Source organism: Rhineura floridana, chromosome 11 (genome assembly GCF_030035675.1).
Source record: "Rhineura floridana isolate rRhiFlo1 chromosome 11, rRhiFlo1.hap2, whole genome shotgun sequence".
Lineage (NCBI taxonomy): Eukaryota > Metazoa > Chordata > Lepidosauria > Squamata > Rhineuridae > Rhineura > Rhineura floridana.
Genome location: NC_084490.1, coordinates 24974441 through 24989506, shown reverse-complemented (window position 1 = coordinate 24989506; position 15066 = coordinate 24974441). Strand labels below are relative to the sequence as shown.

The window sequence follows — 15066 nt, the reverse complement described above, 5'->3', positions numbered from 1 at the left end:
CAGGGATTTCCAAGGACAACAGCCAGACAGGCATTCTTGTCCTAAAGCCCCAAGCAATGCCAAAACACGGTAGTTAGTGATCAGTGGCCAAGATACCAGATTCAGAGCTAAGTTTCCCCTCCTGCAATAAACGCACATGGGTAAATAAGAAGTAGCTTCATTGAATAAAATATAAGTGCACAATTAATAGCAGCAAAACAATTCCTTAAAACCAATACCCAAACAGGGGTTTAGCTAGAACATACAAGAGAGTTCAGTCACAACCAAAAATAACAAAACTAACTATCCTATTCTACTTGCTTTGAAGAGGCAGCAGTTGCAAGTCTCACCTCTCCCCAGAGAGGCATAAGTTAGGTAGTGAAGGCAGTGGAACCCCACTCAGGTAACCACCCATCTAGATGGAACCCAGGGGAGCAAAGGCTATAGGTTTCACCCCTTATACTTAAGGAAAAATCCCCAGCAACAGTCCATAGTATTTTAGCCAATCAGGGGGGTTTCTAATGAAGTAATGCTTCCCAAAGCTTCTTCAGTTTTCACACCTAACAGGTCCCCTCCTTCGCCCTGATCTCAACTGTTCTCAGGCCTGCTTGACCTTTATACCAGACCCCCATCAGATAGCAGAGATAACCAGCTGCTGCTTCTCAGTTAGCTGCAGCTGAGAAACAAAACTTAAAGTTTTCCACTCACACAGAGGCCCATCTCTCTCCAAGATGAAATCCCCACAATTCCCTGCATCAGAGCCATGTTACATTAAACCATTCGGAACCACGCTGCAATTTCATGACAGGTGCTATGTGTGTGCTTGTACAGTGGCTTCTTCTCTTTTGCTCTCCTGGAAAGAGCATTAGGCAAGGGGAGGTCATGCTCCATTGGAGTAACTGAACGGGACATGTGAGTCAATGACTCAACATGCATACAAGTGGGCCTGGTCTGCACATGCAGCAGAGTGAGGTGGAGTCAGAGCCACAAATGGTTGCCATGGTCCTGGGCCTTCTGCTGTTTAGCTCTATATTTTTTCTCTGTGTGCCTTGCAGGCCGAGTTCATTCGCAGACCCCACAAAGAGGTCTGCAGGAGGCATGTTCCAGGACCTGAAAGAGGACATCACATGCTCCATCTGCCTGGAGCCCTTTGAAGACCCCGTCTCCATTGACTGCGGGCACAATTTCTGTAGGGGCTGCCTCTCTGCCCACTGGAGCGGATCCCCACACTATGGGTACCGCTGCCCTGAGTGCCGTCACCCCTGCAGCCGCGAGAGGATGATCCCAGACACTCGCCTCCGGAGCTTGGTGGAGAAAATTGGGCAGATCCCTGTGCAAGAGGAGGTTGACAAGGAACTGGTGAGACCAAATGTGGGGAAACTCAGGGTTCATCCATACTTCTGTTTAATCTGCAATGTAAGCCCCTTGTGCCTCCATTAATTTTCCCTCTTCCATATGATGTTGGCCTCCAATCACTGTCTTCCCACACTTTTCCCTCCCTTCATGTGTTTTTTTTTCCATACCAGCTATAGTGCGAAAAAGAGAGAAAAAGTGATCCTAGGGAGAGAACTCAGCTTTTCCACCTCCTTCCATGCCTTTTGCTTTCTGATCTGAGCCAGTCAGCAACACTCTATGTGCTGGGAGGGGAGGAAGGAGGGAGGGGGAGTTTATAAACAGAAAAGGTCATGTTTACAAGTATGGATGAGGAAACAGTTTAATTTGAGCACAAAGGAAGTGCAAAGCAATCAGGCTTGGACTACCAGGAGACAATTCCAATAAGGAAAACATGGATTTTTAGTATGGTTTGGATGAACCCTTGAAGTGGCTTATAAGTAATCATGCCAGACACAGTTTCCAATAGGACACTTAAAATACAACTTGAAGGACATTTGTTGGTTGGGAAAAACATTTTTCATTTCACTAGTTCCTCCTCTGAAAATGTGATTTCCAAAAGAAAATGAATGCCACAAGGCAGCTTGATCACAGCAAGTTGTAACCATATGTGCATTTACACATTTCCATGTCAGAATAGACCAAAGGCCATTGTGTCCAGCATTCCATTTACAATATCAACCAGCCAAATGCCTTTGGATGCCCACAAGGAAAGCATGCTGGGTATAGTCATGTGGTTTGTCTCTGTCATTAGGTATTCAGGGATATACTGTCTCTACCTGGAGTTTCCACAGTTAATGTGGCTGCTAGCTGTTCATAGGTCTATCCATTATGAAATTGTTTGGATCTTTTTAATAAAGTTCAGTGGCCATTGCCACGTCTTGTGGCAATGAGTTCCATAAATTAACTGTAAAAGTTGTGTAGGGGGAAGGGAGAATTCCACCTTGTGGTTTTTTCCATTAGTGTTGGAAGAACACTTGCACTTGGCTGCCTTTCTCTTCTCCTAAAGATACAGGATCAGTCTCAGGCCCTGAGCCTGGCAACCCTAATTGAAAGCATTGCTGCCGGAGAGAGAGAGAGAGACAGGGTGGTGTAGTGGTTAGAATGTCAGACTAGGACCTGGGAGCACAGGATTCAAATCCAAATCCCCAGTCAGGCATGAAGACTTATCCCTTGGGCACTCTGTGTCAGCTTACCCTACCCTACAGGGCTGTTGTAAGGATAAAATGGAGAGCAGGAGAAGCATATGTGTCCCTTTAACTCCTTAGACAAAAGGTGGGATATAAATGCCGGGGACTGAACCTGGGAGCTTCTGCATGCAAAGCAAATGCTCTACCACTGAGCTATGACCCATGTGCAAATGGCCACTGGCTTAAGATTCATGGAGGCATTTATTGTTCATCCCTTGCCCTCCCCAAAAACACCAATGCAGCTTAAAACACCTTAAAAGACTACCATGGTGCACAGCTTTCCCTGAGCTGAACACTACAGGAAAGATAAGGGCCGTGGTGAGATTTATTGGTTGAGAAAGAAAGAGGGTGCGCAGCAGTGAGTGCCTGCCAGCAAAATTTGGGGCACAGACACTCAAGTGCCAATCTCTTGTGTAAAACTTTGATTGCCATTGCAGATTGGTCTGCCGCACTTTTCTCTGTGTTGGCATACATAGGACTGACTGCTTAGACAGCACATAGTGGGGCTCTTTCAGGACTAGCTCTGTTCCAGCTGATTCACATCTCTTTCAGGAGAAGGCAGCAACTCTGTTGAAGTCAGGAGAAGCAGTGCAGCTGGTGGGTGTGGATGAGAATGGAGATCTCTGCTTGAATGAGGGTGCCCTGAGCCTCTGCTTGGAGCAGAGGCGAGTGAAGGATGCCCCGGTCTGCCTGATCTCCATCCTCGGGGAGCAACGCCGTGGCAAATCCTTCCTGCTGAACTTCCTCCTACGCCGGCTCCGAAACCTGGTGAGCACCCAGCATGAAAATGTGTTACGTGTGTGTGTTTTGATAGGGTGAAATGGGTCTGGCTTGGACAACGCTCCTCCCCAGATCGTATGCTTGATTGACAGATTTTATCCAGGCAACCTGTGTACATTGGATTTTAGGTAAGCATACATCAGATTTGAAAGGTGGTTTATTTTGTTTTGTTTCTTCCATCATGGAAACCAAGGCAGGGTACTTGTGGTTTCCAGACATTGATCAACCCCAGCCCCAGCCCTGGTAAGCTTCAGCAAGGTAGTGACTTCATGTGCCTTCTGACCACACCCTGGGAGAAGATTGGGGACAGGGCAGACATTAAGCTCCTGCATGGATGTCTAAGGACATCAGAGGCATAAGAACATGAACGTTGCTGGATCAGGCCAAATGCTCTTCTAGTTTAGCATCTTTTTCTCACTATGGCGAAAATGATGCCTATGGGAAGCCTGCAAGTCGGACATGAGTGCAACACTGCTCTCCCCACTTGCGATTCCCAGCAACTGGTATTCAGTGGCATGCTGCCTCCAACCATGGAGGCAGGACAGATATTCTACATGGGTGGGGAGGGAAGCCAGGCACGCTTTTGCTCTCCTCCACACATATGGGCTCTGGGCCAGGGAGTGGTGGTATCATCCAATCTTGCTCACTAGCGTATAGCTTATCTACCCAGTCTGCAGGCTTTAGCAGTATTACCATGCAGTTTGCACAATCTCCTCCTCATATCTTAAGGACTTCCTGGTCCCTTATATCCCAGACCAGTCACTGAGATCTTTGGGGGAGTCTTGTTGGTGGTCCCTCACAGGTCAAATGCATGCCTCATAATGACTAGAACCCACCCTTTCAGCGCAGTGGGCCCAAGCCTGTGGACCTCTCTTACGATGTGAGATTAGAAAGGTACCCTCTTTGTTGAACTTCAGGCATATGACTTAACATTTTCTTGTTCCAGCAGGCATTTTAAGGTAGTGTTTGAGTTTATGATGATTTTATTGTTTATTTTATGTAGGTTCATTTTATTATACACCATTTAGACATGTAAATGCTTAAGTGTTAAATAATAAACAAAGAAACCATCTTGTATATCTAATCCCAAAGTAGAATCATAAAATAGCAGATGAAAGGGGCCTACAATGCCATCAAGTCCAACCTCCTGCTCAATGCAGAAATCCAAATCAAAGCATTCCCAACAGATGGCTGTCCAGCTGCCTCTTGAATGACTCCAGTGTCGGAGAGCCCACTACCTCTCTAGGTAATTGGTTCCATTGTCGTATGGCTCTGTTAGGAAGTTTTTCCTGATGTTCAGTCGAAAACTGGCTTCCTGCAACTTGAGCCCATTATTCCGTGTCCTGCACTCTGGGACGATCGAGAAGTGTTACTTTTGACATTTTCTTTGGTGATCACAATGGAGTATAAGGCCATCTATCAGTGGATGCTCGTCATGATGGCCATATTACCTCCAGGATCAGAGGTACCATTCCTTCAAATAACAGTTGCAAATAACAGTTGCTGAGAGACATAACCAGGGGAGTGTCGTTGTGCTCATGTCCTGTTTTCAGGCTTTTCATAAGGATCTGGCTGGCCATGGTAAGAACAGGATGCTGCACTAGATGGGCCATTGGCCTGATCCAGCAGAGCTCTGCTTATGTTCTTACACACCATGTCAATTCCTTGTTCCCACTTTTGATTGCAAGTGAGATCGAGTTGCAGTGATGAAAAGGGGAAATGTAGATCCTGTTAAGAAGCTCATTTAAAAAATAAGAATAGGAAAAATCACTTGAAATGTTGGAGGGCTTACCTTAGGAGATATACTACCCCATTATTCAGCACTAATCACTACACACATGTAGCCCTTTTTTGAGAAGAAGATGTAGAATCCCACAACTGGGATACTTCCACAGAAAAAACCCTGTCTCATCTTCCTACCAGCAGAACAACTTTTGGTGCTGCTGCTATACAGTGTATCCCTCCCCCAAAAGAGATTCACTTGGTGGGAGCACGAGGGAGATCTTCTCTTGTGGCAGCACCTCAGTTGTGGGATCCCCTCCCCAAGAAGATGGAAATAGCCCCATCTTTGGTGGCCTTTAGATGGGCAATGAAAACATTCTTATTTCTTGTATTCAGTAGCTTTTGGTCTGTGGTTTTAACTCTGCTTCTTTTAATTTAACATTATTGGATGATGTCTAAGTTGTACTCACTGTAGACTCATTGAAATATATACACTAAACTTACTTAAGTTCATTGATTTCAGTGGGTCCACTCTAAGTGTGACTAACACTGGATATCTCCATTTAGCTTCTGTTTCTTAATAGTATTTTGTTTTTGTTCTTTTATGAAAACTTACCTCTTATAGACCTGGTTTTAGAGTGCTTTTAGTGTTTTTGTTTGCTGCCCTGGGCTCCTTTTGGGAGGAAGGGCAGGATATACATTTAATAAATAAATAAATAAATAATTCTGGGATGGGTCTATGAAAAGTGATTTTTTTTCATTAATTTTTATTCAAATTTTTAAAGACAAAAACCAAACCAAAACAAAAATAATTAAACAATAAAATAAAATGTTGACTTCCGATTTATCGCAGATCAGTTATAAGTCTACAATATATAACAATCGTGTCTCCTAAATTATATTATAAAATCACTTTCCTCCAGTAGTTATCTTAATTAATCATCAAATCTCATAAACATTACTTTATTCTTCCCACAAAAAGTCAAAGAGAGGTTTCAGTTCCTCGAGAGATATATCTTTCAATTTTTCTCCAAATAAACATGTCGATTAATCCATCTCATTCAAATCTGTTAGGTCCAATAATTTCAATAGCCATTTTTCCATTATCAATGTTAATTCCATCTTCCATCTTCAATAATCCTGTTAAGTCCAATAATTTCAGTATCCATTCTTCCATTATCAGTATCCCATATTAATCTTACTGTCATAGCCATAGTCATATAATAAGAGTCTGATGGGAATTTCCTTTATCACAAATCTTTTCTTGCCATCAATTCTGAATATGTTGCTGAGATATTGTTGTAAAGTCATATCTCTGTTCTTCTTTTTTACAAAATGCACTGGCTCATCTCTTAAGAATTTTTCCATTGTCACATATCTGTAGTCAATTCCATAGATTTTTTCTATATCAAGCTCCATCACATCATTCCAGTCCAGAAAATTATCCAAGACATTGATAACTTTATCTCTATTATCTTCATTAATTTCTTCAGAGACAACGTTAAGTTCCAAACAGTAAGCTTTATTTCTAGTATCCATAAACTCCAGATCTTTTTCCAATTCTACATTTGTTCCAATCTCCAGAGCTTGTATCTTCCCTTTAATTTTTCTTTTCTCATCTCTAATCTCAACAATCTCCTCTCTCACAGAATCCACTATTTCTTTAAACTCCTGCGTCATTTTGCTAAATTCATTTTTCATCTCCTGTCTACCGTGTCTCAGGGTTTGTTTCGTTATCTCAATCTCATCCATTATTTTCTGAAACATAATTTCTTCCATGGTCTCAGCCACTTTCCTGATTGCCATTCTTAAAACCACAAAAACAAAAATTATTTCAGTCACAATTGCGTTAATATTCCAGGCTCGATGAAGTCACAGTGTAGACAGTATAGCCTGCCTTATCTCTTATGTTCAGGAATACAAAACAGATTTAGTTCCCAGCTTCAAAAGAGTTAGTGGCGTCGTGAACAAGTAGATTTGTCAAAATGAAACAGACCAAAAAGAAAATAGTCCCAAACATATAATGCTCCAAAGTTCATAAATCAAATTTATTTATTTTTTTCCCTCCTCGAAATAGAAATCCCTCTTCCGTTTGTATCTTTAGAATGCACTTCCAGGCCAGCTTTTTGCAATAAAAACTAAGATAGGCTTTTTCAATTTCTTTCCTCCTTAGTTTCGTGAATCAAGGAGAAAATTTTTAACTCACCCAGAAGATCTTTATAGCTGATTCATTGACAAATCTCTTTTTGCAGCAACGATTTAAACCAAATGAAAAAAATATATAGAAAGAAGGATGCTTGCTTGTTTAAGTCCGTTCTTCTTTAAAGAAAAGATAAACTTTATCAGTTAGAGCTTGTTGGACGTCCTCCGTCATTGCTGGCTGAACCTTCTCTCATAAATTAATGAGATCCAGTCCTCCCAAACAAAAACAGGCTTTTATGGTTAATCTCTACATTTCTCCCTGCCCAGGAGAGAATCTTCACTAGTCAAAAAGAACGTTCTGACTGATTTAAGCTGAAAAAGCTTCTTCTGAGACGAGAGCTCGTCTCAAAAAGCAGGCACAAGCGAAGTCACCCTTCCCGGAAGTCTATGAAAAGTGATTTTAAAAAAGAAAAAAGCTTCCAGATCCCTCTTCCCCATGAGATTCCACTCTTAGCCCAGAAATCTCCACCATCTTGGTACCCAAAGTTCACCTTGCTTTCAAATGAGGTCTCCATACTCTGCTTTTCTTTCTTGTTGGCAGGGAGCTGAGGACGAATCATGGATGGGCCAGGAAGGTGAGCCACTGACGGGATTTGAATGGCAACCAGGACCTACCAGCACCACCAAGGGGGTGTGGATGTGGAGTCAGCCATTTTGGGTTCCTGGTGAAAATGGAATGGTAAGAAGCATTTAGGAGCACAGGATGTAAAGATGAATGGGGAAAGGAACAAGAGGGAGGAAAGATGGGGGAAGCTTCTCCCTCTAAATGAGAACGGGACCTTCTGGACATTCCAGCCCAATGGAGACCTGCCCATGAACTGCCACCTTTCCACAGAAGCTCTGTCTCACACTCTGGCTTGCCTCTTCACATCCTAACCTAGCCTTCCCCAATCAGTTGTCCTCTAGAGGTTTTGGACTACAGCTCCTGCCAGGATGGGGAAGGCTGTCCTAAATTAATTTCAGCTCTGTCCCCTTGCCTCTGAACCCTCCTCTCAAAATCTGTTGCCCTGCCACCTGAACCATGGTTCTGTTAAATACACTGAAAACCTTTTCCCGGGCATAAGGAAGCTGTGGCCTGCCGGATATTACAACCACCATCAGCCCTGTGGAGAAATGATGTACATATGTTTCCTTATGTTTATGTTAGAAGAAGAAAAAATGTTGTGACCTCTGTGACTGTCATGAGGCCTTGTGTTGTTGCATTGTTTCAAGCCTGCTTAGCAGTGACAGCTAGGTGACAGGTTCTATAGGATATAAATGTAATAATATTAATAATAATAACTGTAACCACTACACTGTCTCTAAATAATTAAGAGGATATATTGAGCAGGGCCTCTCCAGAAAATCATAAGACAGTGCACTGGGAATTTGGGTCCAAAGCTATTTAGGGCTTTCTTGGTATGCACCAGCACATTCAATGGGGCTCAGAAGCGTATAGGCAGCCAATATCACAGACACATGCCACCTATAGGCCAAGAGTAGGTACTTTGGATCCTGCTGGCCAAACCCATCCCTTTTCTCTTAGGAAGTTCCTCCTGTGAGAATCTATTAATTGCTTCCTTGGTCCTTCTAGGTTGCCATGTTCCTGATGGACACAGAGGGTTCGATGGATCTGGAGAGAAGGAGAGAAAATAGCGTCAAGCTCTCGGCTTTCTCCATGCTGCTTAGCTCTTGTCAGGTGGGCTCCTGCCAGACCCCTCCTCCTCACATGTACGCCCTTCTCTCTTCTGCATCAGCAGGGGTGTAGTGGTTCAGGGCCTTGGGGGGGGTCTTAGAACCCTTACTTCTCTAGGAACAGGATCTCAGGAGGGTCCCTTTTTCACAAGCATCCTATCAGAAAGCCAATATGAAAGGGGTATGTGTTAGCCACTGAGAAGAGTCTTCTAACATTCTTCCTTGTCCTTTCCTCCTGGTTGAAGCCAATCAGAGTGAAAAAAGGTCAGGCAGCCACCAAGAAGACTCTTTCAAGTAGCTAACACCGCCCCATTTCATGCTTATTGGCTCTAAGAGGCATCTGTTGTTGTGCGCTAAAGTGTTAACAAACATCTCATTCTCAACCCAGCAGCAAAAAAGTGTGGTGGTGGCAGCTGTGACTGTCACTAAGGGCCCCTGGACTTCTGAATTTGTAACTACACTACTGTGCATCAGTGAGCTCTGCACGCCACTTCTGACACCCCCGTTGTTTCTTCCTTTTATATCTCCCAGATATTCAATTTAGCCACCATGATGAAGGACACGGATTTGGAATACCTCGAAGTGAGTAGGATTGTAAAGGGGAAGAGGAGGGCCTGGCGTTGCCCCAGGGAAGGAAAGGGGCAATACAGCATATGTTGGGCTGGTATAATAATCAGGTTCTCTATGTGTGGGCTAGAAAGAGGGGCAGGAGGTAAGATCCGCAATTCCTGAGCTCCACCAGGTCTCAGGGCAGCAGAAGGCTGGATACGCAGAGCTGGAAGCGACAAAATATCTTTTGGTCTTACTCTCTCTGGTCAAAGGGAGGCAGAGCAATCCACACAGTCCGGACTGCCATGTGCTGCAAGCAGAGAATGTTGTGCATTGCCAGAAAGTGCTTGAAAAGCAGTTGCCAAGAGATGGCTGAAGCGAGCAAGGCTGCACAGTACAGTGAAAGGCAACAAACCCTTTAAGCCTGCCTTCCCCAGACCTGATACCCTCCAGATGTCATTGGACTCCCAGCTCCCATCAAACCTAGCCAGAGTCCAACAACATCTGCAGGGCACCAAGTTGGGGAAGGCTGACTTATGCTCATCATCCATTCTGACCTGCACAGCGGTGATGGTAGAATCATGCTTTAGACAGCTTTCTCTTGAGGAAAAACCTGTCAATTGAGCCATGTCCCATTGGAACACATGTTGATTTCAAAGTAGTTCCTTGATACCGAAAGCCAGTGGATAAAGTTTTGGTCTGGGTTCAAAACCTGGGTTGGAATCCTTGCTTGGCCATGAAACTAATCATGGGCAGTCACCATCTCTCGACCTTGCCTACCTCTCTGGGTTGTTGTGAGCATAAAATGTGATGAACCCAACTATGCTGCCCTGAGCTTGCTGTGGGGGGTGGGGTACAATTGATAGTGCAATATAATAAATCCCAAAAGGTAACAGCCGTACATTTATCAACTGTGGTTTTGGCTCCTACCCTCTGTCCCTGCTGGCTGTTGGGGGAATGGATCTGGTGGAAAGGCAGAGGGGCTGAGTGAACCAGATTTCCTCATTTCCGTGGTGTCTCATCCATTTCCTCTGCCCCACAGATGTTCATGTATGTAGCTGAGACGGTGGGACATGCCTGCAGATTGAAGGCCATTCAGGTAATGAGCACGGACTGACCCACTTCCTTCTCTTGTCACAATCTCTTTTGCTCCTCCCACGATTGCCATTGAGTTCATGCCCTCTAGTCTCACCACTCTGTCAATGAGCCCCTTTGTTCCTGTCAATGAGCCTTGTGTTCCTCCGCCTGGCACCCTCATCTCTTTCTCTCTCATTTGCAAATGCCACCCTCCATTTGTTGCTGTGCTTTTAAAATCCCTTTTTTAAATCAATCATTAGGAGAGAGTTCCAGTTCCACAATAATGCTTCTGAGGAGCGGGAGGATTAGATCTAATGTGTCAGCTAGGGTGGTGTAACGATTAGGGTGTTGGACTATGACCTCGAGACCAAGGTTCAAATCCCCACTTAGCTGTGAAACTCACTGGGTGACCTTGGGCCAGTTACTGCCTCTCCCACCTCACAGGGTTGTTGTGAGGCTCAAATGGGGAGAGGAGAACCATGTATGCTACCTTGAGCTCCTTGGAGGAAAGGTGGGATATAAATGTAAATAAATAAATAAATAGTCTACATGTAAAACAGGTCTGGGGAGTTGTGTCTATTCCAGGGGTGGGAACGATTTTGCAGCTCAAGGGCCACATTCCCTGCCAGATAATCTTCTGGGGGCCGCATGCCAATGGTGAGCATGGACACAGGCAAAAGTGAGCAGAGCAAAAAAAAAAAAAAGTATTTTCTACGCACAATCACACACACACACCCGTATCCCCCATTCAGAGAAGCAGGAGACATTGTCAGTGTCCAGAGACACATTCCAGCCAGGCAAAAACACTCAAGGAGAACACAGAGTGAAGATTAGATGGGTCTGAGGAGGAGGTGTAGCCAGGAGAGACTCCCAAGGGCCAGATAGACAAGCCTAGAGGGCCGCCTCTGGCTATTCTTTCCATGAAAAGGAGCAATCGCGGAAGGAGAGCAAAACCAGCTCCCCTTCTTTTCTGACCCTCACTGTCTTCCATGGCCGTGGGTTGGGCCTCAGTCTAAAATGTATCCAGGAGACCTTCTGGGAACCACATGCACACCACTTTGGGTTCTGCGATGGAAGGAAGGCAAGATATAAACACAAGGCAGTAGACAAACAATTGAACAAGTGGAGGATGGGAATGGGAGGAAGGGAAATCAAGTCTCTCAGGAATTCAGGACCCGGGCAGATTGCCTTGTCTCTCTCTTACAGCATCTTGATATCTTGGTGCGTGACTGGTTCTTCCCACCTGTCTTTGGACTCCAGGAGGGGAAGAAGTACCTCCAAGATATCATACAGGTAATAATAATCTTTATTGTTATGGTCAATGACCAGCATGAGGGATCATACAGGTAAATGTGGTGACGGTAAGCATTGGATGGAAGGCCCTTCTCCAGGTTCTCCACACCAACGGAAGGAGGGGACCTTTTCAGTGGCGGCATCCCGTTTTATGGAATGCACTCCCTGGGGAAACTTGCCCGGTGCCCACCCTGTGGCCTTTTTGGTGAAGACCTTTTTCGTTTTCCCACAGCCTTTAATTCAGGGATAAAGAACTGGATCCAGCTAGTGGGACAGATCCTTATCTCCCCCATCCCCAATGGGCCACATTTGTCCGGTGGGCAAGGCCACCCACCTGTCAATCACCTCATGTTACAATGACATTTTTGCCCACACTATTTGAAATCAAACTGTACACAGCCCTGTGCTTTGCAGCGGCTGATAATCAGCAATCATCGGGGCTTGCAAACCACCACGTATGGGGCTTTGCACTCGGTTTTGCCTGCGCTGCTGATCAGCTGATTGGAGATGCCTGGAATCCCCCTTTTGGCCCAGCCGCATCTTTACCGGCTCCACACCCGACATCACATATCGCATCAGCTGTGGGGCAGGTGGGCGTGGCTTGGATTGGCTGAAATGGCCTCACAGGCCAAACAGGAAGGCCTGGAGGGCCTCATTAGAGTTGCGGGCCAGAGTTCCCCACCACATTTTTAATTGCAACAGATTTCTCTGGAGCATTTGAATTGTTGCACCAAATACTTCCCCCCTTTCCTAATTTTACGTCTGTTCTAGTTTGTTTTTACTTGCTAGGCCTTTGTTGATTTCTAGACTTTTAAAATTTTAATTGCTGTTTGTATTGGTTATAATTCATTTTATTGACTTTATCATTTAAGTTTTGGCTTGTTAAATGGGTTTTAATGAGTTTGTAAACCATGCAGAGCGCTATGCTGTAGAAGCAGGGATATACAATGAATAAATAAACCCAAGGCTTGTTAGTTAGTTTGGAAAGGCACTGGAGATCTTTAGGGATCCATCTCCCATTCACAACAAGAGGGACAGATTTGCTCTGGCTGGTGGTTCTAGGACAACTATATCTAACTTTCTCTTTTTGTCTTCTCTTGACCTCAGAAGCTGGATCCCAACAGGCACCCACGAGCCCTGGGGGCCCTCAAAAGCATCAGTACCCGCTGTTACCTGATGCCCTTCCCTGGCAGGAACCTGGTGGTGGGAACTGAGGGCACCCTTGCGGGTAAGAACCTCTCCCCTTCCCATCATTCCCACTTTATACATCTTCCAGGTCCTTGCATCTCTAATCTGCATTTACTTTCTGGGAAATGCAACCTATTGCTTGATGCATCCACCAGGGGGAGCTCGGGTTTCATAATACAGTACTGTAAATCCCCTTGTCAATCAGCGATGGAGTTTTCTTGGTTTTTAAACACAGACCTTAAAAAGGACAAGACGGTTTAGTTCTGCTTTCTGGAGGCTGGCATTCCTGGTTCCTTTTGATGCCGGCTTTGTTTCTCTGGACTCTGCTAGGGCAGAAGCAACATCTACCTATAGAAAACAATGGTAGAGCTGGGACTGGATCAGCCTTTCCCAACCAGTGTGCCTCCAGATGTTGTTGGACCACAATTCCCATCAGCCTCAGCCAGCATTGCCAATGGACAGGAAAGATGGGAATTGTGGTCCAACAACATCTGGAGGCACACTGGTTGGGAAAGGCTGGACTGGATAGTAGTGTGTTCTGTCCCCCAGCCCAACAAGAAGCAACAGAAAGGTCTTTCTAGCTTGGTGTATTATCATGTAAAGAAAGTGACTTCTATGTTGATTTTTTTTTCAAAACGGAAAAACATCCCTGCCAATGCAAATGCAAATACAGTCCATTGCTTTTATAGCTGTATTGCAGCTATGGGTTTGGGAGCGGGGACTGTGGCTGAGAAAGTATGGCTTACAACAGCCCAGCAGTGTAGCCCACTGTCAACATTTTTGGTTAGAGGTGGGTCTGAAGCTGAGACAACATATAAAACAGCCCTGTAATGTAGTCCAGTGTTGTTATCCTAGTGGTTTGTATTATGGGCTCTGCTATGAGAGTTGGTTCTTAACCTCTTACTGGCAGAGCTTTTTCTGTTACCAACACCACCCTTCACCCTCCCACACAGAGTCTTCCTATCCCTCTCCAGCAGGCAGGACCATCCCCTATTTTTTTTTCTTAATCCAGTACGAATTTGTAATACAAGCTGCCTTCCCACCTATGATCCCATCCCATGCGTACAGTCTCATGAGTCATCAAATAAAAGTTGCTTTTATAATTCTGAAATTACGTATTCTTCATTTCTGATATTGCACCATGTACACTGGTGCTGCTTTTTACAATATTCCCAAATGCCCCCCCCTTTGTGATTCTTGTTTAACATCCAGCCTGTTCAACAGAGCTTGCTGACAAATACTTGACAGTTTTGGGGCCTAAGAAAAGTATCATTCTCTTGATGTTTTGATTATTTTTTATTCTACCGAAGTGGCTGCAAATATTTTATAAGCAAACCAATTTACTTTAAAAATTTGATTTTTTTTTTTACTTTTTCATTACAAAATGACACATGATTTCTCCCAAATCAATTTCTTTGGCAAGGTAAGGCTTGATAAAGTAAGTAAATGCTTTAACTGTTTTGCCCCATAGTAGAAGGAGTGCAATTTTTGGTGAGTGCTACTTTGCCAAAAAGTTGTGGGCAGTATGCAAAAATACCTGCAGGGCTACATACATTTCACTGAAAATTAGAAGCAATTGCTTAATGTAACTTTTGTTTAATAAGATAAGCAGGTGTAAATCATACTCTTCCACCCCTCCATAAAAGTAGACTTAAAAGGGTTTTTTTTCCTTCTTCAGATGCAACATTTCACAAGGAAAATTCTGTGAAAGAACTGTTGACATTTAGAGTGCTTCCAGTCAGCTGTTTGTTGTGGGATGAGTTTTCCCAGAGCTTGGAAAAGTTACTTTTTTTGAACTACAGCTCCCATCAGCCCCAGCTAGCATGGCCACTGGATTGGGCTGATGGGAGTTGTAGTTCAAAAAAGTAACTTTTCCAAGCTCTGAGTTTTCCTCATGCAAGGAGGGTTTTTTGTCGCTGTTGCTCTTTACATGATTCACAGTTATGCCCTTGGCATCAAAAGCCAACCTGTATTTGTTCCTTGTTTAATCTGGATTTACCCTTTCAGGGGGAAATCCAAG

At 44.3% G+C, this 15066-nt stretch overlaps 1 protein-coding gene across 2 annotated transcripts in view; it reads left to right on the top strand.

The window, feature by feature from the left end:
* The window catches only part of RNF112 (ring finger protein 112), a 38120-nt gene that overhangs the window by 13578 nt on the left and 9476 nt on the right, over nt 1-15066 (top strand). For both annotated transcript variants that reach the window (XM_061590263.1, XM_061590264.1), the window contains 8 exons: nt 1035-1338; nt 3114-3329; nt 7807-7944; nt 8839-8943; nt 9471-9521; nt 10531-10587; nt 11772-11858; nt 12966-13086. In XM_061590263.1, coding sequence (XP_061446247.1) covers nt 1035-1338; nt 3114-3329; nt 7807-7944; nt 8839-8943; nt 9471-9521; nt 10531-10587; nt 11772-11858; nt 12966-13086 — 1079 coding nt within the window. The remainder of the gene's footprint in view (nt 1-1034; nt 1339-3113; nt 3330-7806; nt 7945-8838; nt 8944-9470; nt 9522-10530; nt 10588-11771; nt 11859-12965; nt 13087-15066) is intronic.